The sequence below is a fragment of the Grus americana genome, chromosome 9 (assembly GCF_028858705.1).
Source record: "Grus americana isolate bGruAme1 chromosome 9, bGruAme1.mat, whole genome shotgun sequence".
Lineage (NCBI taxonomy): Eukaryota > Metazoa > Chordata > Aves > Gruiformes > Gruidae > Grus > Grus americana.
Genome location: NC_072860.1, coordinates 17,243,378 through 17,271,296, shown reverse-complemented (window position 1 = coordinate 17,271,296; position 27,919 = coordinate 17,243,378). Strand labels below are relative to the sequence as shown.

At 54.1% G+C, this 27,919-nt stretch overlaps 1 protein-coding gene across 4 annotated transcripts; it reads right to left on the bottom strand.

The window, feature by feature from the left end:
* Window positions 1-237: 237 nt before the first annotated feature.
* MASP1 (MBL associated serine protease 1) lies at window positions 238-27,116 on the bottom strand. Of its 4 annotated transcripts, none has more exons than XM_054835999.1 (11): window positions 26,875-27,116; window positions 24,530-24,755; window positions 16,163-16,340; window positions 15,770-15,901; window positions 15,107-15,303; window positions 14,654-14,801; window positions 14,036-14,154; window positions 13,118-13,196; window positions 8,492-8,629; window positions 7,376-7,450; window positions 238-2,804 (listed from the first exon to the last, which is right to left on the bottom strand). In XM_054835999.1, the coding sequence occupies exons 1-11, from the start codon at window positions 27,093-27,095 to the stop codon at window positions 1,909-1,911; spliced, it is 2,409 nt and encodes an 802-aa protein (XP_054691974.1). In that variant the 5' UTR covers window positions 27,096-27,116; the 3' UTR covers window positions 238-1,908. The 4 variants fall into 4 exon arrangements, with proteins under 4 accessions (XP_054691974.1, XP_054691976.1, XP_054691975.1 ...); XM_054836001.1 differs by having other exon boundaries at window positions 238-771; XM_054836000.1 differs by lacking the exon at window positions 238-2,804 and adding an exon at window positions 3,973-4,185.
* Window positions 27,117-27,919: the final 803 nt, after the last annotated feature.

Below are 27,919 nucleotides of genomic sequence, written 5' to 3'. Positions count from 1 at the left end.
TTGAAGGGCAGGATCTCATCTGTTGCCATTTTTTGCAATTCGTATTCACGGCTGGTCGGTGTCTGTCTCAGCCCATGAAGCTGCGCGGGCCATGGCTGAGCAGTTGTTGGGGTCAGGGACAGTGTGAGAATTCCCCTGGGAGCACAGCGCAGAGACTAGCAACCAGCCTTGACCATGTTCCTCTTGGAATGAAAGCCTCAGGGCACAAACTCAGTACCTATCAAAGTTTTATTTTGTTCTCAGGAGGAAGATTACACAGAACCATCCTTACATGGTATCGGATATTTTACAGAATGTAGTATCAAAAAAGAAATATATATATTTATATATAAAAATACTTTGCAGTTACATGACATAGCCAAGAGTACAGTTCTTAGCATGTCTGCAAGTTTGACCTTCCTTAGGCCTTCTGCTCCTCTATATGCTCTACAAATGGCTTTTTGGACGATAGCAAAAGGGCAGAGTGGCTCATTCACTGTTGACTCCTTCCTTGCATGGCAAAACCAAAGGAGGAGGAGGAAGACAGGCCCAAAGGAGGCTACAGGCATGCAGAGAGGACAGCAGGCAATTTTTGCATGTTGCTTACAGCTATACAAGGGCTTTGCTGGCAAGTGAAGGAGATGATGTCCCTGCTGAAGAATGGTAAGCTCACCTGACCTTGTTCCTTGGTGGGGCTTACTTGTCTGCATGGGCCATGGAGGGAGGCTGGGGAGATACGAATACTTCAGGTGTGTTAGGTGAGTTGAGGTCAGTCTAGAATGACTTGGACACCTGCAATAGGCCAGAAGAGCCATGAACAAACACTGAACACCATCAGTAACGTGTAAATCAGCCAAATCAATGGTCTCATATGCAGTTAAAAGGGACTAAGTTCTTATAAGAAGGAATGCACTGCCATGGAGGACTACCCAGGCTGCTAAAGAAGTCGTGAAACCTCGAGGAAGGGCATTTTATCTGAAATGATTCTGCTGAAAAGAAATATTGCTTAGGTACAGTAGATGTGACGCTGTCTCGTGTGTTGGAAAACTTTCCTTGGGAGTTCTGCCATGGCTGGAAACCATTCCAAGAACTAGTTTGTGGGGAGGAGTGGAGAGGGCTTGAGGTGATAGAGGGTCGGAGAAGTTTTGGTGGCTGGAGATAAGTGTGACCCTGAGTCCAAACCCTGCTCCAAGTCCTTGTGTCCTCTGTGGGGCACCCATCCCACATGGTGGGGTAAGGGTGGCCCATTTGGGTTGGTGCTGTCTTGGCAGCCATTAGCTTTTCAGCCATGGGTGAAGTTTAGGGCTAAGTGAATGCATCCTCACATCCCTGGGGCCAGGTGGACATCACCTGAGATGCCATCAGGCAGGGACATTTGTTTGCAAATAAAAATAATAGCAAACCTCCAGGGCTCTCTCACTACTCCTTGCTCGAAAAGGCAATCCACAGCGTAGGGAACTTGTGAGGTCCAGGCCTGCCCAGCTGGGTTTCCTGCACTGTTTCTGTAGCTCCTGCAGTTGCATCGTCTGATAGGAAGATCTGGCCAGAGAGCCCCAGGGGTGGGGGTAATTCTCTGTGCATGGCCCAAAGCTTTGGTGGCAGGGAAATGCTGCCTCCGTAGCTGTACCTTTGTCCTGGAGTGAAGGGAGGCTCCTCAGGAGTGTGGGTGAGGTTTGGAGATGGGCAGCACAACCTGAGGACACCGGCTGAGATCCTGCCCTTTGCTCCCTTCCCCCAGCTCCCTAGCAAGCATTTTCTAAGAGCGTGAGCGAAGGGATGTGGGACCAAGCGAAACAAATGACGTGGAGGGCTGGCAAAGGCTTGGCATGTGCTGAGCATCGTGGCTTCTGCTTGCGAAAGACCAGAGACTGGAGCACATTAAACAGCAACAACAAGAAAGGGAGCTGCGGCAGCCGACTGCTTAGTCACTCATCTCTCCAGGTCTGGGTCCAGAAATGTCCACCTCTCTGAGGAGCCTGTTTTCTTCTCCACCCAGTCCACATAGTTAGAGACTTTGGTGTACACACCGTACACCTGCTTGCTGCCACACTCCTCCGGGCCACCCCATGAGACCAGCCCTTGGGCCACCCACCTCCGGGTTCCAGGGTCCTGGATGACAAAGGCTCCCCCGCTATCTCCCAAACAAGTGTCCTTCCCACCTTCGTAGTAGCCAGCACAGAACATGTTCTCGGTCACGCTGTAGTTCCCTGACCGTGACTCGTAGCTGGTCTTGCACTCCGCATGCAGCACCACCGGCAGTTTGACATACTGCAGGATGTCAGACAGCGTCCTCATGCCTGAGCTGATGATCTCATCCACCGTGATGTTGGGGTTGGAGATACCCCAACCAGCCACCAGCCCCAGCGTGTTGGGGTGAGGCCCCTCCAGCTCATGCTGAAACTGGGGCAGGCAGACAGGCATGACGTATTTCCCCATGGTCACCTTCTCCTTCAGCTTGACCAGAGCGATGTCGTGGTTGTAGTTCTGGATGTCAAACTCCTCGTGGAGGATGATCCTCTCCACTGTCCGGTTGACAGCTTCCATCTTGTTCCTCACATCATGAAGGGCCAAGTAGACAGTGACGTGCTCCTTGGAGACGGGGATGACAGTCTTGTCTCGACGTTGGGAGCGGAGCACGTGGGCGGCTGTCAGCACCCAGGAGTCTGAGAGCAGGGCTCCGCTGCCAAACCATTTGTCGTTGGGCACCCGGGACATGTCCTCCACCACAATCAGGGCCTGCCAGGGGAAGAAGCCAGGCTCTGCATTTCGCCCGCCAATGATGCGCTTGATGATTCCAGGCAGAGGACGAACTGGCCGGCCGCACACTGAGGACAAAAAGGACAGGACAATTACTCCCAGCACTTATCTAAGGAACAAATGAAAAGGGACATCCCTGTAGATTATGCCACATGGCTGGTTATCTTCAAACCAAACACTCGTGTCTTTTTTTTCCATAGAGGGCAACTCTTCTCCTTTTCTTAGTGGATAAAGCTCATCCTCCCTGCCATCTTTACCTTCTCCTGGAGAGCTTGGAGCAGGCTGGGTGTTACACCCCAGCCCTATGCTAACAAGTCTTTGGAGGTATGTCTGCGAGAGGAATGCATCTGTCCTTCTGAAGGGTTTTGCTTCCTAAAGGCAGCCTCAGCTCCTTTTGTGTCTTCCTTGCCTGGTGGAACCCTTTCTGGTGGCAGCAGTTTGCCCTCCTGGAAAAGAGGCAGTCTATTTCTCTTCCATGAGGATAGTGAGGTGACCTTGTTCAGCCCTCGTGTAGCTAGTCACGGACAAAGAGGCCGGTCTGAAGCCTGCATGGGTTGTCCAGTTTCTTCTGTGAAGTAGAAGCCACCCTATGTTTCTTTAAGCCTGAGGGTTAAACATGAATCCAGAAGACTTCGGTGCTAGTGCTGCCTCTGTCACCAGCCTGCTACATGACTTTGGGCTCTTCCCCTCTCTCTGCTGTCTGAGCTATTGCGGCAATACTTTTGGAGCACAGAGCATGTTTCTTTACTCATAGCCCCAGAACAAATTGGTCCAGCTCTCCAAGAGTTAAATATAGCCATAGCAAGCCCTCTGGATGTCCCATACTTTCTGTGGCTATGGACAATGAGGCATAGATTAGAGAAGTGTCTTGTCTATGGGTCAGTAGAACCTGTTGGTTTCCAGGATTTGGGCCTCCTTTCCCCAGGTGCCCATGGAAACCCTGGTCCTGGTATCTGCTCCCATATGGCACCCTGGGAGACCCAAGGGATGATCTCAGGCAGCTGTCCCAGAAGGTACTGCTAGGTCTTTGGCATAATCTACTTGCAATGATGAATGCACGTTGCTCAGCACCATCCATCATTGCATCTTTGGGGCCTGCAATACCTTCACAGTGGGGCAGAGGGTCCGAACTCCCCTTGCATCTCCCCAGCACATATGCACTCTGGAGTGTGGCTGTGTGGCTCCCGTGGTTATGGCAGCTTGCCCAGAACAGGCCATTCTTCTGCTGGCAATGAGACAGGACTGAAACCAAGTTGAGCCACTAGACTCCATGCTGGACCAGTGAAGGAGGCATCTTCAGAGCTGGGAGCTCCCTGCTCCTGCTGTCCCAGCTCTGTGGGAGTCCATCCTGGGTTTGGTCATGGGTAGTCAAGGCACAGTTAGTTCCAAAAGTTTGCTCCAAAAAAGTAGCCTCCCAGCTGCCTTCTCCTTCCTCACTCTTGCTATAGGCTGTAAAAGGAAGATATGAATGCTCTTGGCCATGAGACCATGGACTTTAGAGGCACACTTCTAGCTACCAGCCCAGATGGGTCTCAGGCCCAAAGAGTCTCCACTGAGCTTGGGAAGGGTCAAGGTCTTGGTATCTGTCAGGGCAGGGCTGCAGCACATGTGGCCCTGTTACAAAGGGACGTGGAGCGCTCTTGATGAAAAAGGTGGGCTTGTGCCAATGTGCTGGACCTCTACTCCAGAGAGACTGGAGGATTTACCCTGCAAATAATAGGCTCATCTGATGTAAAGAGTGAGCTGTTGCCCACTGGGCATGAATATGGACAGTCAGAATTGTGTATAGCACACTATGGGGCTGTGGAGGCTTTCAGTCAGGGTTAGCTACCCCAAAGCTGTATCAGAACTCCAGATGCTGAAGTCAGGCACGGATTCAGCAAAACATGTGAACCAGGGTGGGACTTCAAGAACTCTAAGTAGTATCAGAACTTAGTCTTGGTTTACATCTATGTGATCTGTGCTCCAGATGGGGACCATGGCGCTACCAGAGTCCTTAGGGAAGGCTAAGTGGAGGGATCCTTCTGCTATCTCGAAGACCTGGCAGATGCTATGATTTCTGCCAAGCCTGGATTGCAGTAAAACAGGGCTGTGATTTAAAGCATTGTTGTACAGCTGAGCTGGTAGGTGGGACATGGACACGGCTTGGGGGGCAGTCTGCACTTTGCAATTCCTCACTTTGCAGTTCACTTTCTGGAGTGATTTGGCTGGATCCACGCTACTTCAGAGGCAGAAAGACCAAATGAGTAATCCTGCAGCCTCACCGTTCCCCGTGAGCTCGCTCAGCCCTTCTCAGACCACTCAACTGCTTTCCTGGCTCCTGCGCAGTATGCCAAGAAACCCAGGGGAAAGCCAGTGGGAGGACTGGAGCCTGACATCAGCCCAGCCTCACCCCTCACTCTGAGACCCATCACGAGGTCTGTGGTCTCATGGCCATGGCATTTGCCCTCCCGGAGGAGCTGTGGCTGGAGAAGGCTCGACCGTGGGATGTTGCCTAGCAGCATGGACTTTACTCCTGCATCTCAAGCCCTCACCACAATTCTGGCAGCCAAACCAGCATCACTCTGCTCAGCTCCTCAACAGACCCAGAATGAATGTCTGAAGAGCCCTGACATGCTGCCTGGTTTGCCTCCAGGAGCTTTATCCAGGCGCTGTGACACGGCGTGAGGAAGAGGAGGGACTCAGCATGCTGAAGGTGTCTTTGAGAGGGTTGGACAAGGTGTGCAGGGACAGTCCTGCCCCTGGTGAACTTAAGCCTTGGGACATGGTTGGTGGTGGTGGGGCTGGTTCATGCCTGTGGCAGCACTGTGGAGGGGGGCTCCCAGGTTGCTTGGGGTGCTGATGTCCCTGGGAGGTTGTGGGAGCCGGTTTGGGCTTGCCCTTCTACAGCTGGAAGAGTCCTGATTTGCAGCAGCTCAGGTGCTGGGCTTGTCCCTCTGAGTCTGCAAGGGGAATCCACATCCTCCGTGGCAAGTTGAAGGACTCTGCCCCCACGTTCCCAGTGCTGCAAGGGGAGGATGCAAAGCCTCACAGGAAGAGGGTCTGACCCCCCCCAGGGCGATGGGATCGGGGCTGAGAGTCAGCCTTGCAACCAGGGCAGGAACAACAGGAGCGGCTAATGCGGATTTGTTGCGGCTGGGATCTGCCGCTAGGAAAAATGCGACTCCGGCAGGGAGGGAGCATGGAGAGCGTCTCTGTGTGTGCTCCACTTCCCTGCCTTTCCCAGTGCTGCAAGGAATAGAAAATGTGCTCAGGCAAATAATTCCTGCATCCCAGCCCAGCCCAGCTGCTCTGCTGCACTGAAGGCCGTCCCAGGGAGATAGTTTTAGAGGAAGCGCATTCAGCCAAATATTTATTCTATTAAATTACATATCAAAAATGCTGACCAGGCTGCAAATGCTCCCACTAATGGCAGAGGCAGGCATGGAGTGGCTTGGAAGAGGAGTTTCTGTTGATGGGGAGGTGGCGTGAGACATGGGGGAAGATCTGAAGAGCAGCTGGCCAGCTGCTGCCTGCAGATCCTGATCTCAGGAGAGCATCACCCTCTCTCTGGGATTTTCCATTTTCCTGAAGTCTCTCTGACTTCTGTCACTAATCAGGAGGCCTGGAAATGGCCCATGTAAGCAGCTATGGCCCCAAAAGATGTCCCCACATGCTCCCAGTTCAAATTAGTTCAGGCTGAAACATCAAAGGGAGATGCAAGGAGCAGTCACCGCAACAAGAGCAGCCACAGCCCTGGTCTCAGAGCTCCGCGGGCTGCATGGAATCTCAGGGGGTCCCTCGTCTGACCTTGCAGTTGCTCAGCATGGCTGGAGAGCAGATACCCTCCATGGGGCAGACCCAGCTCCTGAACCCCAGGGTGGTTGCAGCTGCAGCTCCTGCACGGCAGCTAGATCCCTGCACCTCTCTGGAGAGCTGTCCTTGCACATCCGACCACAACCCACACCCGAGGCTGCCTCCAGCCCCCCCACCTGGCAGCCAGACCTGGCCCCATGCTTGGCTATGGCCAGCCAACATCCCGGGGACTTGTTTCATCCCGAATGGGCGCCTGGCCTGGAAACTTGCTGGCTGCAAACATTTCTGCCACTGCTCAAAGGCTTGGGAGTTTTCCTTCCCTGTGAAGCAGTCGGCTTTTTCTGCAAGGCTCTGAGAGGTGCTAATTGCTCCTGCATGTGGACACACTGCTAATGAGAGCCGACAGTCAGCAGGGCTGGGCAGGTAATGCTCTGCCCTTGGCTGGAGCCACCTCCGGTGATGCTGAGGGCTGAACATGGCCAGTGAGCCTGAGGCTGCTGGTTTCCTTGTCTGCTGGAGTGGAGAGCTCGGGGACCCCTGACAGCCAGGATGGATGTGACCCCACTGCTGCCCTGCACTGCCAGGGTGACATCACTGCTGCGCAGTGCCACCACCGCACCCCGACCGTCTGTCTGGGCCAGCCGGGATAGCAGGAGGCCTCTGTCCCCATCACCCTCCCGGCCGTACACTGCAGCAGTTGGATATGTATAGCCAAGGCATATGGCATTGTCACCAGGGAGCAGGGTTGCTGCAGAAGGTCAAGTCAGGCACAGAGGCATCCCCCCTGCCATATGTCCCTGCTCCACACCCCTTGCCACAGGACTGGCTGTCCCAGCACTAGTACCTGGTCGGCAGGACGGCAGCTTGGTCCCCAGCTCCTCGCTCCTCCATACCCCCGATGCGTCGCATGTGTAGGTGGCTGGAAGAGACCAAAGCATTAGCTGGGCTGTGGCCCTGGCATGAGGGGATGTCTTTTGCAGTGAGATGTTGCCCAGCAGTCAGTGCCTTTTGAACCCTTTTCCAGAGCAGGAGGTGATCGCCTTTTTATGCTCTCTGGGCTCCCTTCCCTGGGGAGTTGCAGGGGGGAGGTGGGCAGCAGCCCTGTCCCCAGTGGGGAACATGCCACCATCCTCAGTTTTATTGCTTCTGGAGGGCTGTGCTGTGCCCTCAGCCCCAGCTGGGAGCTGCTGCCCCATTAACGCTGCCAGTGCCTGTTCTGCTAATGCATGCCGGATGCTGGGACCAGATGCACGAGGCCAGTCGGTGTGCAGGGGGATATGAGCAGGGAGAGAGGAATGTGAGGAAATCCTTTGGCTTTGCCTGCTGAGGGAGGAGGAGGAAGGAGGGCTGGGGTGTGTATGCATACCCCTTCTGCTGCTCAGAGCTGGGTCCGAAGGGTGTAGAGACCTGTGGTGCTTGGCAAAGCACCTTGTGGCGTCTCTGTGGTTGTGGACCAGGGGGATGAGGTGGAAACCCAGTCTACCATGATCTGTTCAGCTGCTGTCTGTTCAGCTTTGGCTACTCTGGACTTTTGGGTGCTGGGATGGGGAGCCTTGTGGAGCCCTTTCTGGGGCTGCTGGACCTGTTGCTCTCTCCAGCAGCAGCTCCTTTCACTGAGACACAGAAAATTGCATGTGCTGCAGGGAGCAGATGGCAGGGCGAGAAGGCAGAATTCAGGAGAGCAGCCACGCTGCTCTGCCGAGGCTGCAAAATACATGGACAATGCACCAGGCAGTGCTAACTCCGTCCTACCTCATTGTGGAGCAGGATGCGGCCAGTCTGACAATCCAGGACGTGCAGATGCAGGGTACAATGTGTGTAGGCTACATCCACAGCCTGCTGCTTGCAGAGCATCCCAGAGCGGCCATCCCAAGCTCCCCCTGCTTGCAAACGCACACACGCATGGCCACGCGCCCACCCACACCGTGCCGTGGGGATGCGGCCCGGCCCCACTGCTCACCAGTGCTGTTGGGGGCCATGTGGTAGTAGGGGTGCTGGCAGTGGTACTGGATGGCTGCTCGGTAGGTGGTGAGGTTGTTCCTGGAGGAAAAGGTGACAAAGCCGTGCTCCAGCTCCGGCGGCGCTTTGCAGTCAGCAACTGAAAGCCAACACAGAAGTGGGGGTTGAGGTCTGTTTCTTGGGGTGTCCAGCTAGCCAGCAGGCAGGTAGTGCTGGGCTTTGGCATGTGATGATGGTTCTATGGGGCAGAGCTAGGGCCCGTATAGTCCTGCATCCCCTTCCTCTAGGGACATAGGGGACACAGCCTGAAGTGGTCTCAGATGGCAGCAGGAGGCTGTCTCCAGGCAGGGCAGCCTGGTCCCCACGACAGCCACCCTGCAAAGACAGGGCACGTGTCTGGCACTGCGGACCACCAGTGGCACAGCTTGCCCACAGGCTGTATGGCCAACACCACTCACGCTGGTGGAGACCCCCATGCTGGGAGCCCTTTCTGAGCACCTCATCAGTGCAAGATCTCTCTGCTATGCCTTTGAGTGGGGAAGAAACTTGCACTGGCAGGTGAGAGCCATTGGGAGATGCTCCCAGACTATGTCTTTGCATCCTTTAGAGGTGGGCAGGAAAAAGCAGGTAGTGATTCACTAATCTACCCTGTGCATCAGGGGAGCTCCTCTATGCACAAGGCTTTGCTGAGAGCATGGCCTCATCCCTCCTGCTCTGGGTCTTGCTCACCATACAGTGCTGATAAGCACGTGCAGCTCAGGCTGAGCAACCCTAGGGCCTGGCTGTCCTGTGAGCAGGAGAGGAAGGACATTGAGAGTGTGTCTTGGCTGGTCTGCAGACAGGGGGAAGGCCAGCAGATGTGGCTGAGACTCCACCTGCTCCATTCCCCAGGACATGGCAGGTTTGGCTCTGCTTCACCCATCCCTGGTGTGGGCTTAGGTCTGGTGGTGGGAGAAGGATTTCCAGGGTGCTGTTGCCCTTCCCCATGGCCTGTCCATGGTCCCCTTTCTCCCCCTGATCCCTCACAGTGCCCTGCCCATCCTCTCCTCCCCAGCTTGACCCCTGGATAGGGCTTGTGCCACCCACCCTGGGAAGGACCCCAGGCTGCAAGGTGGTTCATCCGCCAGAGCCAGGAGTCACCCCATGGGAGCTGCGGCTCCCCACCGCGTGGGCAGTTCACAGCACACTCGGTGATGGTGTGCAGCCTCCCCCTGCGCTGTCCTGGGGGACCTGCCCCAGGGAGGGCAGGAACTGGGGTCTGATCCTGCTGGGAAATGCAGTGCTGTGCAGCTGGGTTCTGCCACATTTAAGATGAGGGGTTGAGTAGGGGGTGGGTGACTTTGCAGAAAGCAGGTCCTGTGGACGTGAGCTCTGTGGGTCTTCATGTGCTCCAGGATGGGAAGGGGGTGAGGACAGGGGCCCTAACTCCTCACGCAACCATCCAGGCTGATGACGAGAGAATTCACTAGAAGCAGTAGCTGGCACCAGGGACATGTACTGATGCTCAGGGTTAGCTGACTGCTTGGGTGAGAATAGACTGGTTTATAGCAAAATGCTGCAGCTCACTGTTCATCAGGGTCCCCTCCAGCCCCCCTGTAGGGACAGTAGGTGATGGGATGGGTGTGTGGGTGCAGCCAGGTTGGGTGGAGGCTCTGGGTGTCTGTGCCTTGCAGAGGGGCGGGGGGGGACACAGACCCCTCTCACCAGCCCTGGAGGTCTCCAGCTGGCCTGAGCTTTCCTGCTCTCTTCCCATAGTGCTTGGGCACACAGTGCTCCTGTGCCACGGTGTCAGCAACCGGGGGACCTTAAAGGTGCTGGCGGATCCTGGGACTTGCAGGGAGGAAGGAATAGATGTTGGGGGACCAGCCTGCCTTGCACAGCTGCTCTGGGGTTGTTTACGGCTGCAGGGCAGCACCCACTGGCCCGCACAGCCTGTCCCCTCCCTGTGTGTCCCATGGGCCTGGGGCAGGCCTGATGCCTGGAGAATGGGCTCTTGCACAAAGGTGTTGCCCCACCAGTGTCCTGGATCCTGCTGAAAGGGTGAGGGGCCATTTAGTATCTCCATCTTTGTAGGACCAGAGCTGGACTGAGCACCTCCTCCACCTCTCCCAGCCTCTGGTCCACATCCCAGCATCCTCCCAGTGAAGCCCCCAATGCCTCAGGGAGCCGGGAGTGTATGCCTGGGGCTCTTGTGACATGGATCGGGCCATACACTGGGTTCTGACCTCTTTTAGCTGCAACCAGCCTGAGACCAGCCTGTCCTCACCTCTGCTGGGCCAGCAATGGGGAGCAAAGGGGAGGCGGAGGAGCATCCATCCCCCCGCGCCGGTGCCAGGGCTTGGTGCCTGCAGGAAAGAGCTGGTGATGCCAACCTATCCTCCAGGCCTCCTTGCCCAGAGGGTCTGAAAGGCGCCAGGATGCTTGTAGAGAGGAGAGGAAGGAGTGTTTCTTATTTGTGACACTGGGCCAGGGAGGAAGGGCAGCAGGAGGCTGAATCCAAACAAACAAACAAACAACAAGGCGGCCATGCCGTGCTCCTTGCGCAACCACCGCCTTGGAGGGGGAGCCGAGCTGGGCTGAGGCATCCGAGCGGAGAGGGAGGGATGTGAAGGACGTGCCGGGAGCTGGCAGCAGCGCCTGGTCCCCTGGCAGCGGTGCCAGGGCTGGGCAGGCACCCTTCCCATGGGGCGGCGCGGCAGTAGGAAAGGGGGTCTCGACTCCAAATTTCCTTCCCCCTTCTCCAGACGGAGTTAAGAAAGCACCAGGCGCGGAGGGGTTAAGAGTGCCATGCCGGTTAGACAAGCCACGGAGATGTTTTTGGCAGCCGGGCCAGGGGCAAAGGGGACCTGCCCTGGGTACCGGACAGATCAGAGAGGGGCATCGAGACAGGCTGCCCGTCGGGGCGGCGCGGCCAGTGCCAGCCTCACGCGGCCACTTGCTCCGAGCCGGCTCTTCCCTCTGTCTGGTTGTCGGCTCTATCTGCAGCTGCACCGAAAGCAGAGGGGAAGGAGGAGAGCAGAGAGAGAAAGCCCAATTAGTAGATGAGCAGAGAGAGGCATGCAGGAAACCCAGCCCCCAAAACACCAGAAATCGTTAATGAGCACCCAGCCAGCTGTGCCAGGGTGCCACGGATGCTGGCAGAGCCGTGGCCGCGCTGGACACTTGCTTGCTCTGCTCGGCCGGGGCGACCTGGGGACAGCGACAGGGAGAAGCTGTCACAGGGTTGAGTTTAGCCTCGCCAGGCCACGGAGCTGGATTTTATCCACCTTGGCTGAGAAGTTTTCTATTTTCTGCATTGCTTTCTAAAACCGTTTTTGCTCATGCCCTGCCTCTCCCAGACATCCTGGGGAGGTGGGAGGCATTGCAGTTTGGAGGCCTGAATTGCCCATTTAGGGGCTTCTTGGCTCTCCAAAAAAAGTCTTAGAAATTTAGTGTAGTGAGTCATATCACACAAGAAAAGACTAATTCCAGCCTGGCTGGAATAATGCAGGTTATCATTTCAATTTTCTCCAAAAAATAATACTTTTGGGTGTCAAAAATATTTACCTAGATTTTTGTTCTTTTTTTTTATTAGGCAACACCAGTTTTTATCTGATCTTTGCTCAAGCTGGATAAAATGAGTGGGAGACTGTGGTAGTGAAACTGGTAGGAGTGGGGAGTTCCTTGGTCGGGCAGAGGCATCACTGACCCCCCACTTTCTAACGAGCCCTTTCAGATATGAATCTATTTAGCAGGTCTGAGAGCCTCCCATTTTCCATTTTGAGTGAGAAAACATGAATTTAAACTCCAGAAATACTCTTCTAAGGTAAGAGCCACAGTATCATTAAAAGAAAAAGGATCTGCCCAGATGGGGAGAGCCTGGATCCCAACATCCCTCGACAGCATCTCATCCTGCCTCTCCCGGAAGGTCTTGGGACCTTCTCTGAGGGTGTTTGCTGCTTTTCTCCTCTCTGGGCCAGCCTTACAGCAGACTGAGCAGCAGTGAGAGCCCCCCCCGAGGGCTGGGGGTGTTTGGGGGAAAGGGAAAAGGTATTATCACGTACATCTCCTAAGCCTGAGCTGAGAGAGGAGCTGGGTTAGATGAAAGAAGACATGAGGCAAATCATCACCAGTCCTTTCAAATGGCATCTCCTTTCTTCTCCTATTTTCTCCCATTTTAGAGTTTCTAAATATCTGGGCAATTTTTCTTTCCCTTTTCACTTAGCTGAGCAGTGCCCAGGTTAGTACCTGGGCCCTCTCTAATGCCCTGGGTCTTAGTAGCCTGCATTGGGAAGGAAATTTGGATCAGGAACCAGATTATCCCAAACTGTCCCAGATTTATCCAACACAGCCAGCTCTCAAGAGCCAGAGTTGCTCTTTCTTTGACAGGGAGACAGCAAAGCAGCTCGCAAATCAAGTTATATGAGTAATCTAAATAAAAGCACCAACCTCCTGCTTGTGGCATTTGGAGCGAGCCCCGTTACGTTATCCAAGAACAAGCCAAAAGAGCTTTGCAGAGTTACGTAGCCTCTCTGGCTGAGTTTGTGTCTCTGAGTAAGGAACTCCGCTCTGGCAGGGCAGCTCCCTTTAGCATGAAATGATTTCAGCAGGAAAAGGACATTGGCAGGGTGGGGAAGGTTGTCCTTACTTTTGCAGATAGGGATCTTGTTGCTCCAGGTCCCGTCCTTTAGACATTCAATCTGGAAGGAGTCGCTTTCCAGGTTATCCTATGCAGAAGATGCCAGCAAAAACCACAATCAGTGTACAAGGCAAGGAAAGTCCTCTCTCCATAAAAAATAAATTTCTTGATGATTTAGTCAAGATATATCCAGACCCCCTGGAAGAGGACTTTTCTAGCTAAAAACTGAGATAAAATCATAACAAAAACTTTAATGTTATTGTTGCCAGCAACTCAGTGACATGCTGAATGCAAAAGAACTGGAGTAATTTATTCCTGTTGTAGGTGCTGGGACGGGTAAGGAGGCAGCTCTGCGTGAAGGATGAGGCTGGGAGGAGATCAGAGAAATACCCAGCTCCATGTCGGAAGTCAAAGCGGGCTGCTGGTTTGGAGGGAAGACAGCCACCCCGTGAGTCACCCAGTTCTCAGCTGTTTCCTGGAGAGGGCCTGCCAAAATCCCGGTCCCCTTGACTTGCTGAAGCTGTCCCAAAGTCCCGGAGGACCTCCCAGACTGTGGAGGCTGGCTTCTGCGGGGCTGCCCGGGAAGCTGAGCCAGCGCCCACCGAGGTGGGAAGCAGGCAGAGCCCTGGCAGCTCCCCCGGGGCTTTTGCTGACTTTTTCTCTGGCAGAAGTGCCAAGCTTGGCATCCTGTGAGCTGGCCAGCTCCGGAGGGATGCTGAGAGGGTGGCTTGGGAAAGTGCCATCTCCTCTCTTCCTCTGTGTCTTTGGAAAGGAAATTTGGTGGCTCTCAGGCTTTTTCCTTGCCCCTGGGAAGGGGGGGAGGATGGTGTGTGGGTTGTGTTCGTTGTCCCAGAAATGCAATGGCTTTGGGAGGAAGGATCCCCCCTTTCCTACCCAGATGCCCAGCTCCACACAGTCACCCCGTACCTTCAGTACTTTGTATCCAGTGTTGCAGCTGATGACAACTTGGTCTTTGAAGGTGTACTTGGCTTGGGAAGGCTCAATTTTCCCATTGATTGGCGGTTGCACCAGTGGGCATGGGTTTCCTTTGAATAAAAAGCAAATGAAGAAAAAGAAAACTCAGCTGAATTAATGGAGGAAATGGAGAGTCCCAGCTCTGCCACCCAGCTCTTGTAGCAGGGTCTGAGCATCCCTGCCCTGCTCTTGCTATTAACCTACACTAACATGGCTCAGCCAGGCTCTTTTAGGAGTGAAGGATCCAGGTCTTTCTCCCAGTCCTGGGCTTCTCCTGGCTTTGGGCATTACAAGGCTGGGAGCTAATAACAGTAGCTTTTGCAATTATCCTGCCCAAAACTGCACTGCTTTGCAATGTGGTCTTGTTTTAGGGCCCATCTGGCATAGGTAAAAAAGCACCCTTTGATGGAAGGGCTCCATGTTATCTTATTGCTCTCTTGTGATTTCTGGGACAGACACTTTCTGGAGAAGGGATCATGGACCACCAAACTCATGGTCTCCACCTGCAGGGTTTATAAAGCCCTTCCCATTGCCCAAGCCCAGCAAATGGAGGAAAGCAGCAGGAGTTACCAATTGCTGTGTACGACAGCTTCCAGCCCCTGTTCTCTCCTGAGTTGTCACTATGGAAGAGGATCTGCACGCTGTTGGTCTGGGTTTCAATGCGTCCCGGGGACTTCTCTCCACAGAAAGGGCCAAACTCCCTACGGCCAGCTTTGATCTGTCAAGGGAAAGAAGAGCAGGTGGCTTGAGGGGGGATCCTTGATCCCTGAGGATTGCTTCACCCTGCAGCTGATGGATGGGGCTTAAGAACCATGTGTTGCGGGGGATGTGAACTGAAAGAGGGTCACCATTGGCTAAGAAGGTGAAAATTAGATGTGGTGAGAGACATGGGTTCAATTGAGCACAGGGATCCTGCTGGCTTCACCACCCCCAGTTAGACTGAGGCCATTTTGGTCCCATCACCAGGGCACTGGGTTAACAACAGGAGAGCAGGACAGGAGGAGTGTGCAGAGCCCAGCTCACCTTGATGTAGTCATAAGGACAGGTCACCTCAGGGTGGTCCTCCACATCGAAGCTGTCCTCAAAGCTCAGTGTGATGAAGAAACCCTCCTCCAGTTCGATGCGGTACAGGCAATCCGAGCTCTTGGGATAAGGGCTGGGGAAGTCGGCGCTGGCCACCACCCCGCTCCTCTGGGTGTAGAGGTTGTCGCTGCACTCCACTGAAACACAGCCATGGCTCTCTTAGGGCCCTGCCAGCCACATCCCAGCCCTGACCACACTCAGGAGCCCCTGAATATGGATCCATACAAGGAGAACCTCACATAGTCAACCTCCAAAAATGCCTATGGCATAGAGGGTCCTGGGCTGAAAGCTAATCCCAGCTAATCTACATGATGCAGAGTACATGAGCAGAGACTAAACCCTTTCATTTCTCTGACTTGAGGAGGTCTATAGGGCTTAGCTGAGGAGCATAGCCCATGGGAGAAAACACATCTTCTTCCCACACAAGAGGACTGTGGGCCTTGGGCACACTCCAGTCTCAGGCTATTGGTTTGTAGGGCAAGAGGCACCTCGTCCCTCCTGGCAGCAAGACAGGGCAGTTTTGCCTGTGTATGGTAGGTCTGTTGCCTGCTCAGGGACCCCTCTGTGTGACCGTCCCCACATCCGAGTGGTGCTTGGTGGTACCTTTGCAGGTCCTGTTGTCGGAGTGGAGGATGTAGCCAAACCTGCAGGAGCAGTAGTACCCGCCGATGTAGTTGTGGCAGTAGTGGTCACATGCCAGCTCCTCGTCACTTTTCTCCAGGCACTCATCCACATCTGGGACGGAGATAACAAGGAAGGGAGGTCACCCTGCAGTGCCCCACACATCACTCCTTGTGGAGACATTTGCTACAACACTGAGAAATTAGTTGTCCCACATGCTGGGTCACACGAGCACCCAGTGGGTCCTATATTGCCCAAGGGCTGCACACAAGGACTTCTCTTGCTAAGGTCCCCAAAGCTGGCCTGGGATGTGATCCTAGCAAATTTGTTATGCCACCCTAGCAAGCTGGTCCTGCAGGCTTAACCGCTGCTTACCCACGGCGGTGTAATGGGCGTCGAAACCAGTGAAGCGTTCCTCGTTGGAGAAGTCAGACCTGAACGTAAGCCCCATGTAGGGCCCCGGGGACAGGATTACTTGCTGGCCGGGAGCCTGCTCTGTGTCTGTCGTCTCCCTGCCGCAAAAGGTTGCCAGCTCCTGGTCCTCAGCTTCAATCTGTTAGCAGAAAGAACAGGTGAGCACTTGGCTGGGTTTGGGGCTTGCCCCCTGGGCTCTGCTGAACACTTGGAGTTTGACATGTCCCTGGGGTGCTCCCCAGTGCTGGTCACCTCTGAATTTTCTCTCCATGGGGCTGTAGGTGTCTGTGAGCCTGAAGACCCCATGGTGCTTTCCTGAGGGAGATCAGGCTGGGCTTGGAGTCATGCTCTGCACCTGAGAGCTCAGGTCTCTGCCTGTGCTTGCCCAGCCTGTCCCCTGCCAGGGCTCAGCAGTGTCTCCATGGGGCAGGCGGGAAAAGTGTCTGGCAGCCTTTGATGGCCACAGCCTAAGGATGCAGCTCTGCACCCTTGGGTGCCCCGTCCTGCTCAGCCCTGTGCTGCCTTGACCCTAAAAATCAATTTCCAGACATTCCCGCTGCATTCACCTCACCTTCTGCAGCCAAGCATGACCCTGGAGATGCTCAGAGCATGGCAGGTCTGACCCCCACTGCTCCAGCTCTCTGAGATGCCATTACTGCAGTAAAGCAATTAATGGTTTCTGCAAAATGAACATGGGCACTCAGGTCTGCCCGCTCCTCTCTGTGGTCATCCTCTGACGCAGACGCTGAGAGAACGGGTAGCATCTGGGATGTAGGGAGGAGCTGGGGGGTGTAAGGGCACGATGCAGGGAAGGAGCCTCTTTGGGAGGTGGAGCGAGGATGTGGGCAGGAAGAAGGGTTGTGAAAAATCAGCCCTAGGCTGTGTCGTTCCCACTCTGTTGGTACCTGAGATGCTCCCCCTCACCTCCTCCCTCAGTCCAAGTGCTGATCTGGGCAGCAGCATCTGTGAGGGCTGTCCTGTTGGAAGGCACTGAACCCCAGGGGAGGCCCTGCCCATTGGTTTTGCATCAGCTCAAAGCAGCAGCTGTAATTTGGATGGTGTTTCTGTCCCCTGGGCTGCCTTGGACAAGCTTGGTCCTGTCCCTGCCACCCAGGTCCCTGTCTGGTTCCAGACCTGCAGTACCAGGCACTGTTTGGACTTGGAGCCACACGCCCAGAGGGCTACAGGAGGGACCTGTTGTCATGTCAGCATGCTCTCTAGCCTCTATGTGCATCCCTTTAAAGCACAGCTATGCCCATGCCTTCAAGCACTGTAAGACCTGCTGAAAACCTTCCGGTTTTCCCTGGAAACCCCTTCCCTTCCTTTTTCCTCTCCATTTTCCCCAGGACCATTTCAGCATTGACCCCATCTTCTTCTCCTGCAAATCCCACCCCCAGCCCCTGTCTCAACCGCAACCTCTCCCAGCTCATTCCCAGCACCCTGCCTGCTTTCCCCCAGGAGATTTGAATATGAATAACCCCTCAGCTGAGGAATGCGATGGACACCAGCACCATGCCAGCTCCCTCTGCTCATGCCAAGCCAATGCTTTTGAGGCCGTGATGAAGCCTGCAGCCCCCCAGCCCATGCCTGGGGAAAATAGCCGCCTGCTCAGGGACCCATGGGGGGCCTGGAGGTGTTGCAACACTGTCCCCGGCTTTCGTGGGCTCGGAGAGGTGAGACTGTCCTCCGGCTGCATCCCCATCTTCTGGAGACCCTCGGGATGCACCGGCCAGGGAGGGTCTGGGGCTGAAAGGGAAATTTCCCAGGGCTGAACAAGCAGGCGGAAACTCGCTTACACCAGGGAAAGCCAACATGGAAATGGCAACTCAGCATGCCTTGACATTGCCTCCAGATATTTTCCATCCTCTCATACATGCTGGAGCTGGCCAGAAAAGAGAGAGACTTTCCGATGACAAATTTTGAGAATTTGGAGAAAAAACATGTGCCCCGCATTGGGACAAAAACCCAATTGAATTTTTTTTTTTTTTTGTGTGAAACAGCGTTCTGAAAAAAAAAAAGGAAAACAAGTAATTTGGGATCCATCTGGTTTCAATCCCTTTGAAATATACTGTGGTGCTTTAGAATCTCTTCTAAATCCGAAAGATTGTTTTGAAATGAAATACTGTTTCAGACTGAAAAACGGGAGCACCATCACCAAAAGCAAAGGAAAATGGCATTTCGGCCCCAACATGCAGTCTTGGCTGCACAAGCGTACGGCACGCAGCCTGTTCTGCATAAACTGCTTTTTCTTAAGGAAACCTGTGGGAAGGGGCCATTTCCAACCAGCTCCTCTGCGCGGGGCTGGTGGCTGTCACCTCTGCAGGGACACACGAGCCACCGTGTGAGCTCCCATCCCTCGCCTCCAGCCCCAGCTGGGGCAGGACCTGCAGCACAGTGTCACCGAAGCACGGGAAAACCTCCCCTGTGCCCCGTGTCTTGGCCCGAGGATGCTCCTGCCATGGGGCCAGCCCCAACACTGCCCCCAGCATCCCTGGATACAGCCCTGGAGCAGCAGGATGAGGCCCGGGAGAGCCGTACTCTCCTTGCCGAAGGTATCCATGGCCCCTTATCTGTGATGGGTCCCATGCCCCGAGCCACAGGGAGCAGAGACAGCCCTCTAGCAGTAAACTAAACAGAGAGGTCATCATCCCTGGTTAATATTTGCTGCTTCTGCTGAGGACTGTATACTTTTTCATAGATCATTTACATCCAGCGAGCAGGCTGGTAATTAAATCCTGGTTGTTTGTTTGGAGTTTCTCCCTCTCGGGTCATGATGTCGACGTTTTCACTAGAGAAGATGTGTCCCTGAGGGAAATATCAATTGCCGCAGAGAAATTCCCTATAAAAATACGCTGAAAGAATCCTCCTTTGAAAAATAAAATATAGCGACACTCTCGTGCCTTAAATTTACCCTTGCCACTGCCTCCTGCCGTCTTCCCTGTTTCTGCTTGCATCCTCATTCCCTCGTTAACATTTCTGCCCCTCTGGATGGAGGCAAATGGGGGACCCTCCCCAGCTGTAGCTCTGTCACCCTGCATTTTGGCTTGGGCTGTGGCTAAGAGAAGTGGTGAACCAAGCCGTGTGATCCCCCTCTGCCCCATATTGATTTCCCCCTCTGGGGCAGAAGGCAGCAAAGAAACGCTGCCCCAGGGCATGGGCTGCTGGGGATGCCGGAGCAGCGATGCTCCGGAGATGCCTCCTGCAGCGGGTGGGTTAACGAAACCCCACGAACACCAAGGAGAATTTGGGCCGGCGGTTCAGTGTCTGCTGCCGGAGAGTAGCAGGCAGCTCGCAATACGGAAACGCAGCCGCCACCCCCCCCCCTCCTCTGGCCCTCCAGGAATGCACTAATTGGACTGATGAAGGCCAAACATACCACTTGTAATATATATAAATGGCTCATTAGGCAGAGAAATCGCAGTGCTGGGCTGAAGACACTGGGAACATGACATGGGGAGGAGACGCTCAGAGACAGGGAAGGGCATGAAACAGACCCTGCCGAGCCGACTTGCAGTTAGAGTGCACGCAAGAAGGCAACACCCAGATGAACGGGGGTTTTTTGCAAAATGACTGATGCTGCTGCTGCTGCTGACTGCTGGAAATGAAGCAGGGATGGCGCAGCCCCAACAGGAGCCTCCATCTAGGTCTCCTGCAGATCCTCTCCCCAACATTCACGCATCCTCTCCCTGATACACATTTAGGGTCCTTTCGTGTGCAAATGTGCACCTGAATTTCCACAGGAACAGCAGCTGTGCCGTGCAGTGGGGTAAAAGGGAGGATGGCTGGTTTCCCCTGCTGTGGACTTGGCTCCTGACCCGTCCCGCGGGCTGCTGTGCCCACGTGCCCTATTTCCGGGACAGGCCTGTCCCCTGGGGGGGGCTGGGGTTGCAAGGAGAGCCCAGGCGGGATGCTGGGGTGCTGATGGAGCTGCTGGCTTGCTACCATGCCTGATCCTCCTCCTTCCCCTGCACAAGGGGTGACTGTGGTCCCCAGCAGTGCAGGGGGTGGCCGGTGCCACCAGACTCCTCTGCGCAGAGCACACGGGATGGGAAAGGCGAGCAGCAAAGCGCTGGGCCCTCCCCTCCTCCCAGCTGCCTCCTGGGATTTGAAGTGCTCCTCTTGGGACCCCATACCCCCGGGGCATGGCTGAGGCTGGCTGGCAGCACCAAAAGAGGATGCTCTTCTTCTGACCCACCCCCAGTTCATGCCAAGCCCTGATTTGTGCTTTTTCCCCCTCCTTTGAGCAGAGGAAGGTGTAAATGGGTCCTGTGCACCCTTCTTGCAGCCCCCGCATGGGCGTGCACTGAGCTCCTTCCCTGGCCCTGCATGGCTCCTGCCAGCACCACATCGAGCACCGAGGGTGTCCCCGGGGACAGTGCTGCCCAGCGCTCCGTACGGCGCAGCATGCAGCCCTGCCCCACGCGAATCACCCGTGGCAGGGGATGGCACACTGTGAGCCTGGGATGCCGTGTGCAAAGCGCATCTGCTATGCACCCTAAACGCCGTGCCAAACCTCGGGGGGATGCGGCTCCATCACATCGCAAATCTTTCATAATCCCCCTCCCTGAGCTCCGCTTCCTGGGGTGGTGGCACGAGCTGATGTTCTGCCTGCAGCCCTGCCTCCCTATTTTGGCCCATACCCCCGTTTCCCCCTCAGCAGCCCCTCACTGGGGCTGGCAGAACCTGCCTCCTGCACTCAGCTGGGCCCCTGGCCACCCCTGAGCAAATTTATCTGCAGCCACTGGTTTAGCCTGAGATGCCTGGCCAGCTCCTGGGCACCCACACATGGGGTTTGTAGGAGTCCTGCCTGGGTGAGCACAGATCCTCTGTGGGGATCTGCAGAAACGTGTCCCAAGTGCCACGCGTGGGCAGAAGTTTGAACACAACACGAAGAGGTGGATCCAAGGGAGACTTGGCTTGTGTCAGGGGAGATGGGACCCACAAAGTCTCTCCTGCCCCCATGCACAGTTGGAGAGACCCATCACAGGCAGCCCCAGGCTTGAAGGAGTGAAGGGAAAGCTCTGTGGCATGTGCTGAAACCTGCCAGGTCTCAAGCACATGCCATCCTGAATGGAATTGACTCAGTGGTAGGGACTGGGTTGAAGAGACATAACCCCACAAGGACTGTGAGCCAGCAAGGACTTGCCATGGTGTGACTGGGGAGAAATCCTCTCACCACAGGCCCCAGCTTCACTTCAACCAAGGAGCTGGTCCCAAGCTGGCTGCCAAGCCCTCAGGGGCTGATTTCATTCCAAGGCTTGACCGAGGGATGTGCAAAACCTCACGGACAGGACCCAGGCTCAGATCTCCCTAATAAGCTCAGTGATTTACTCTTGAAGGCCCCTCAGAAGTCAGGATTTCATTTCCCATCTCTGGCTCTCCATTGGGATTTCATGTCCCAACTCCCCGCCTCTGCCACAGCACTCCTCAGTGACACTAGTCAAGTCACTTAGCCTGATTTCCAGGTCACGGCCACGGCTTTCAGGGTGCCCCGGGCCAGTGCTGGAGACTTGTGTGCAAGTGTTCCGTGCTGGGTGACCCCAGAAAGGAGCTGAGCAAACCACAGTGAGACCCCCTGCAAATGAGGAACCCCCAAATCAGCTCCCTTGGGACAGCAATGAGCCAGGCAGAGGCTGCTGAGGAGCACAGTGGAGGCTGGGAACCGAAAGCCCGGCATGGATGGCTGCTCCGTCCCCATCCCCCTGGACCTGGCAGGCAGCTGAGGGTGGCCATCCAAAACCTGGGGAGAGGCTGTCTCCAATGCACCGGGGCCCAGAGCTCGGCTTCCCGAGGCAGCACGTGGCTGGTGTTTCCTACCTGCACAGGGCTTCCTCGGGTGGGTGTTTTGGGGGGTGGCTGTTCCTCCTGCTCCTCCTGGCTCACTTCCTTGCTGCAGTACCGCTCCCCCTCTCTGCCATCCCCGTTTGCACAAACAAGCCTCCTGGCCTGTGAGCATTTCTTTAGGAGCCATGTTCTTTTTCTATATATACACACACACATGCATATATGTGTATATATATAAATAAACAGCTATTGTTTTAATTAGCCATTGTTTCAGAGCTCTGGAAACTGTTCCCTTCTGAAGACCACCCCGAAGGCAGAGATCTGTGCGGATTTACAGCTCGGCTCACCCTGAGCTTGCCACTCAGGATGACTTTCTATACTGCTCGAGAGGTCGGGTGTGTGGGCAGCCGAGGAGGTAAGGAAAGCAAAAGCCAGGGCACGGCGGCTTTCTGTCTGGCCTGAGCTGGGTCCCCACCTTGTGTGGGGGCTCTTCAGCCCCCATTTTGACCTCCTTCTTGTGGCAGTCAAGACGATGAAGACCGTGATCGAGAGCCTGGTCAGACCCATGGTCAGAACAAAGAAGGCGGCGTTTCTTCACACACACTCTCAGGCGTATAATCGTATATTTAACCTGTGCAACTGTCTGCCACAGGATGCTGCAGAGATTAAAGTGACCCATGAGTTCAGAAAGCAATGGTACAAGTTCATGGAGGGGGAATCCACTGAGCGCCATCGAATGCAGAAATACCACCTGTGGCTTTCTCAGCATCTTCACTGGGACTGGCAGAGTATTACAGAGAAGCACCTATATGTGTTGGGTCTATAATTATATTCTATAGCCATGCACTGTTGGCCTCTGTCAAAGAGCAGGCTGAAGCTGTTTTTACATCTTGCGCTGATGCAGACAGAGGATGGACATACAGACCCAAGGAGGAAAATAGCCATGGAGTCGTTTGTTGCTCTCCTTAACATTTTCTAAACTGACGGTTTAGCAGCATCAAGATCGCACCCCTACCCAGCAGAGCAGCCTGCAGATCTCCCGTAATCCATCCATTTTCAGCACTTTTCAAATGTAATTCTGTGGTGGAGGCTCCACAAGCTGAGTTACAGCCCTGAGCAAATTTAGACAGCTGAGATCTAAATCCCTGTGAAAAATACCGCCTTCTTATGGAAATCCAGCGGCAGGGAGAGCTATGGTGCCAAGTTGGCACCATGGCCAAATAACAGGGAGCCTTATGAAAAAGGAAAAATGAGCAGGGGATGAGGGGGGGAGGAGGGGTAAAGCTTGGAATGGGGAAAGTTTCCAAGAAATTTGCTCCTTGAGCTTATTGGGTTTTTAAAGCAATATATCTCTATATATGTCCCTGGCCCTTGTGCTTGGAGAAGATCCAGGAGAAGCAGAAAGAACTAATCAAACCTCAATGAGAGCTGTTAGTAGCAGAATGAGTGCCAGCACAAAGGGGAAATTAAAGCAGCGAACAACAGATCCTAGAGGGGGAAAAAAAGCCCAAATCTTTGCTTTGTTTTCTTAGGGCAAGAAGAAAAGAATAATTTCGATTAGCTGGCAACTAGCACCAGGGCTGAGTTCTGGGTGCAACCTCCACCTGCCACCGGAGGGGCAGGGTGAGGCTTCTGCTGGGTGATGGGGTAAGGCATGTTCAGCCAGGGAAGCCTAGAAAGCACCTGCTTGCTACTGCTGGTCTGCTAGAAAGCACCAAACCTGACCAAGTTCAAAGATATGGAGAACCCAGCTTGTCCTGGATGCAAAGGAGACCCCTGTTTGGACAGACCTGTGGTACAAGATGCAAGGATGCTCTGTGGCACTGCAGTTTCTGATGGGTTACTGCCCAGCAATGGAGCAAACTGAAATCTGCTGTGCTTTTGACCATGACAGCTCCTGGGGAACCTCCGTAACTTGTTTGTGTTGCAGGTATTTGCCAGCAGCGCCCCCGAAATTTGTACCTGAGCTATGAAATGGGCTGAATCCAAGGGAGTCTTTGGGTCTGTGCCCTGCAGCTTGTGGGAGGCTCTCCTTGCAGACCCCAACTCAAGCTCAGTTCTAACCTTTCCCTTTTGCTTCCCTGGGGGGTGGATAGGGTGTCCCAAGAGCCTGCAAGCCACAGCCAGGGATGCAGGCTGGCTGCAAGGTGCACCCATAGCCTGGCACAGGGTGCCCAACTCAGGGGTCTTCCTTGCACGTGACTGGCATCAGAGTGGCACAGGCTGGGGGTTTAGCCACAGGGGTTTCATCAGCCCATGGGTATGTAAATCCCATTGTGTTGAGTGAGAATTAGGTGCCCAAATACTTTCAGAAATCTGGTCCTCCGTGGCTAAGCTCTGAACCTGGTGTCCCGCTCACTGTTACTCCAATGGATATTATCAGCTTACCTGTGCTCTCCTCGTTGTCCACCAGACTGACAACTCCTGTGCCCAATAAATGGGGAAAACCAGCTCGTTCCCAGCTTTTCCAGCACTATCCCCTCTAAGCTGGCCAAACAGGACTGCTGTCTATGCCACCATCTGCCCCGTGATACCACAGCTCACCTTCACATAGTCGTATTCACAGAGGTAGGATGACTCCAAGTCAAAATGCATGAAATACAGCTTGATTTTAAATCCGTCAGGCACAGAGATGTTCCATGTCACTTCTGAGTCGCTGGGGTAGGAATCAGGGAAATTGGGAGAGTGGATCTCCCCAAACATGTCCGTCAGCTCGATGGCATCTGCCGCATAGAGCAGCAAGGCACAAAAGAACCAGGTCAGGGGGTACCTGGAAAACACATGTGAGGAGATGAAATGAAACTCTGGCAATGCCAAAACCTGTTGAGGGCTCAATCTCTTTTCCCAAGTGGGTCATGTAAGGTCACACTCTTGAAATGGCCAGGAGAGGTGATGCAGCACCGTGTCACCATGAGCAAACCCCCTGCCAAGCTGCAGGCAGATGGAGGTGAGGGTGGAGGCTGCACGTGGCTCCCAGGAGAGGAAAGCCCCTTTGGAGGGTGGGTGACGCAGGCGCCACGCGCAATGCAAAGGCACCTCCACAGCTCGCAGCCAGCTCCGGGTGCTGTCAGGAGCTCAGTGTTTCTCATGCTTCTGGGAGCAGCAGCCGCTGGCAACACATCCTTTAACTAATGGGGCTCTGATGGGCAAATCTTCATTTAATGGAAGAATAAACACAAGTATGCTTAATAAAATAATGATGCTTTCTAAATCGGTTTAATGAAAGCATCATGGCAATAACTGCTAAGTATCATTATTATTATAACTGTTTAGCCTCATCCTGCCAAATTGGGATCATTGACTCTCAATAAACAGCACACATCTTTGCAGCTGGGCAAGGATGGACCGGGGCCCCAGCAGTGTAACCCAGCTTGTTACTCTCCACTATTTTCTGGTTTTCTCCTCTCTTCTCTTTGCTTTGTTTCTCTTCTTCTTTTCTTCTTTCTTCTTTCTTCTTCCTTCTCTTTTTTCTTTTTCTTTTTCTTTTTCTTTTTCTTTTTCTTTTTCTTTTTCTTTTTCTTTTTCTTTTTCTTCCCCCCCTCCCCCTTTATTTTTCTTTCTTTTCCTTTTCCTTTCTTCTTTTTCTCTTCAATTCTTAGGGTACCACTCACCCCAGATGGAGAAGCACACAGAAGTTGAGATCCTTACTGATCTTTAGTCATCAAACTCAGCTTTGAAAAAAATCTCAGCCTAAAGAGTTTGTCCCAGCTTATTACCAACTTGTTTGTCCCAGAGGAGGACAGAGAGGACAGGTAAATCAGTGGCAGTCCAGTTGACCTCACACCAGCCTTGAGCTCCATTTGAGCAAGAACATGAGCATAAACCGAGTATTCCTCTGTGCAAGGGGAGAGCAACACCTGTGCTGGAGGTGCAAACACCAAAGCCTGTGCCATTGCATGGGACTCAGAAAGAGGAGCAGACCTCAGGCTCTTTACACCCAGCGGAATGCACAAAGGAAAAAAACCGTGCAGGAAATTAGAGCCATTAGACACAAAAATTTCCGCTTTCTAAAATAGGTACTAAGGCCTGGAAAAGGCTCGTAGGTGTGTATTACAGGCGCTGGAACTACTCACATGTACACGTACACCCAGTTTCAAAATCAGGGTTTGATTTAGGTATGCTGGTGAGGAAATTGAAGCTATATAAATGGATTATTTTTAACCTGTCTGTGTTCTTTCAAAACTAGGGCAGTAGATTTCTGGGGCTTATTTGTGTGGTGCCATCACTTTTCCCAGCTCTTCATTACAAAGCAAATTTAATGGGAGCTGAGAAATTTGGATCGATTTTTCTTTCAAGCAGAGTGAGGTTGAACATGCCCTTTTCTGACAGTTTGTCTGAAACCACAAAAATGTGTGAAGGGAAAATCTGTTTCTCCTCTGGCCAGAGTACATGCACGGGGCTGGATGCTCAGCTGGCGTAAATAGGCATCACCTCCTCGACTTGAACAGGCCGTTCGCCGGTGCAACTCTCTGCTTTCCCTTTAAACAGGGGAAGCAAAACAACATCAAACTTCTTTCCCATGCCAGGAAAGTCTTAACCTCACGTAAAAGTGATAAACGACCGTGGCGTGCACAGAAACCTGAAGCCCGTGCAGCACGTCCAGCCTCGCTCGCACCTTTCGCCCATGGACTATGGCGGAGCTGTACGCCCCAGCTGCATGCCCGTCACCCGAGGCTTCCGTCAGCTCTGCCGGGATGCCGGCACGCAAGCTGGGCTGCAGCACGAAGCCGGGGCATGAGCAACGCCTCGTTTGCTTGCAGATGGGGAAACCGAAGCCGTGGTCATCAGAGGGAAACCTTCCCCGGCGGGATGCCCCCCCCCCCCGCTCGGCCGTGCCCCGAGACCACGACGTGCGGGACCCGGGGTCAGCCCGTGGTGGACGTACTCACCTCATTTTGCTGCCGGGAGGGTTTGCCGGTGGGTTTGTCGCGGAGGATTGCTGGTTGGTTTGCGGGGGACGGCTTTGCCTCCTTCCAAACGCTCCGCTGTCCGCCTTATCTCTGTCCGGAGATTTGTGAGCGTGTGTGCGCCTATGTGTGTGTGCGTCTGGAGTTGTCTGGCATTTTCCATGCAGGTCACGCCTTCCCCTGCCTGCAACCGTTCCCCACATCCCCACAGGCACGCAGGCAGACCTGCCTGCATTGGAACCGTCCTCCCCGCCGCCGCCCGCCCGCCCGCCCGCCGCTCCCTCCTCTCCCGCCGCGGGGCTGCCCGTGAGCTCCAGCAAAAGCCGCGGCATTCAGCGAAGTTTTTGTCTTCCCTAATCTCCAGAGTTTTGTGTGTGTGTGTGTGCCCATGCACATTGTGTTTTCTCTCTCTCTTTTTTCTTTCTTCACACACCCCCCCCCCAGCCTGCTTTGCCAGATGGCTAAAATTTGCCTCTCAATAGGGTCGGAGGCTCCAGCAAAAACAGAAGGCAAGAACGTGTGAAAAAAACCTGTGCGGGGATAAATAGCTTTAGTAGTGGTGCTGCAGCGGGGATCGGTGCTCGGGACTTGCTTTCGGCTTCTCTGCTCAGTGCCGTGCAGCGTTTAGGACGGGAATCTGGTTTCCAAGAAACTTTCGAGTTGTGACAGTCCGAATAAAATCAAGACCTAGTTTGCAGCCTCCTGCAGAACTGAGGAATTGCCGGGTTCAGCATTTTGTCCCAGAGCAAAAGAGCAGCTTTAGATGTGGACTCTGCTCGGGAGTGAGAACTTTAAACATTAAAGTTGCAGGTTCTGAGCCTGACTCTCTCCTGTTGAGGAAACAGGTAAAAACATGAACACTCCCCACTAAGCCACGGGAGATTCATTTCTCCTCCCTGTGCCAGGCGCAAACCAACCCAAACTCCTCTTGTCTGCATAGCAAAGTGGGAATAAGATCTATTTGGGCTGCAAACAAGGGAATAGCCAGTAGGAAGTCAAAGGATGCAAGTGACTCCCTCGTCCAGAA

Excerpts from the sequence above, each read along its gene's own strand:
- MASP1 (XM_054835999.1), bottom strand. The coding sequence starts at position 27,095 with ATGTGGGGAACGGTTGCAGGCAGGGGAAGGCGTGACCTGCATGGAAAA. Across the intron at positions 24,756-26,874 it reads CCTCCCGGCAGCAAAATGAG|GTACCCCCTGACCTGGTTCT; the intron begins GTGAGTACGTCC and ends TGTGTTTTCCAG. Across the intron at positions 14,155-14,653 it reads GCTGTCGTACACAGCAATTG|GAAACCCATGCCCACTGGTG; the intron begins GTAACTCCTGCT and ends TTTTATTCAAAG.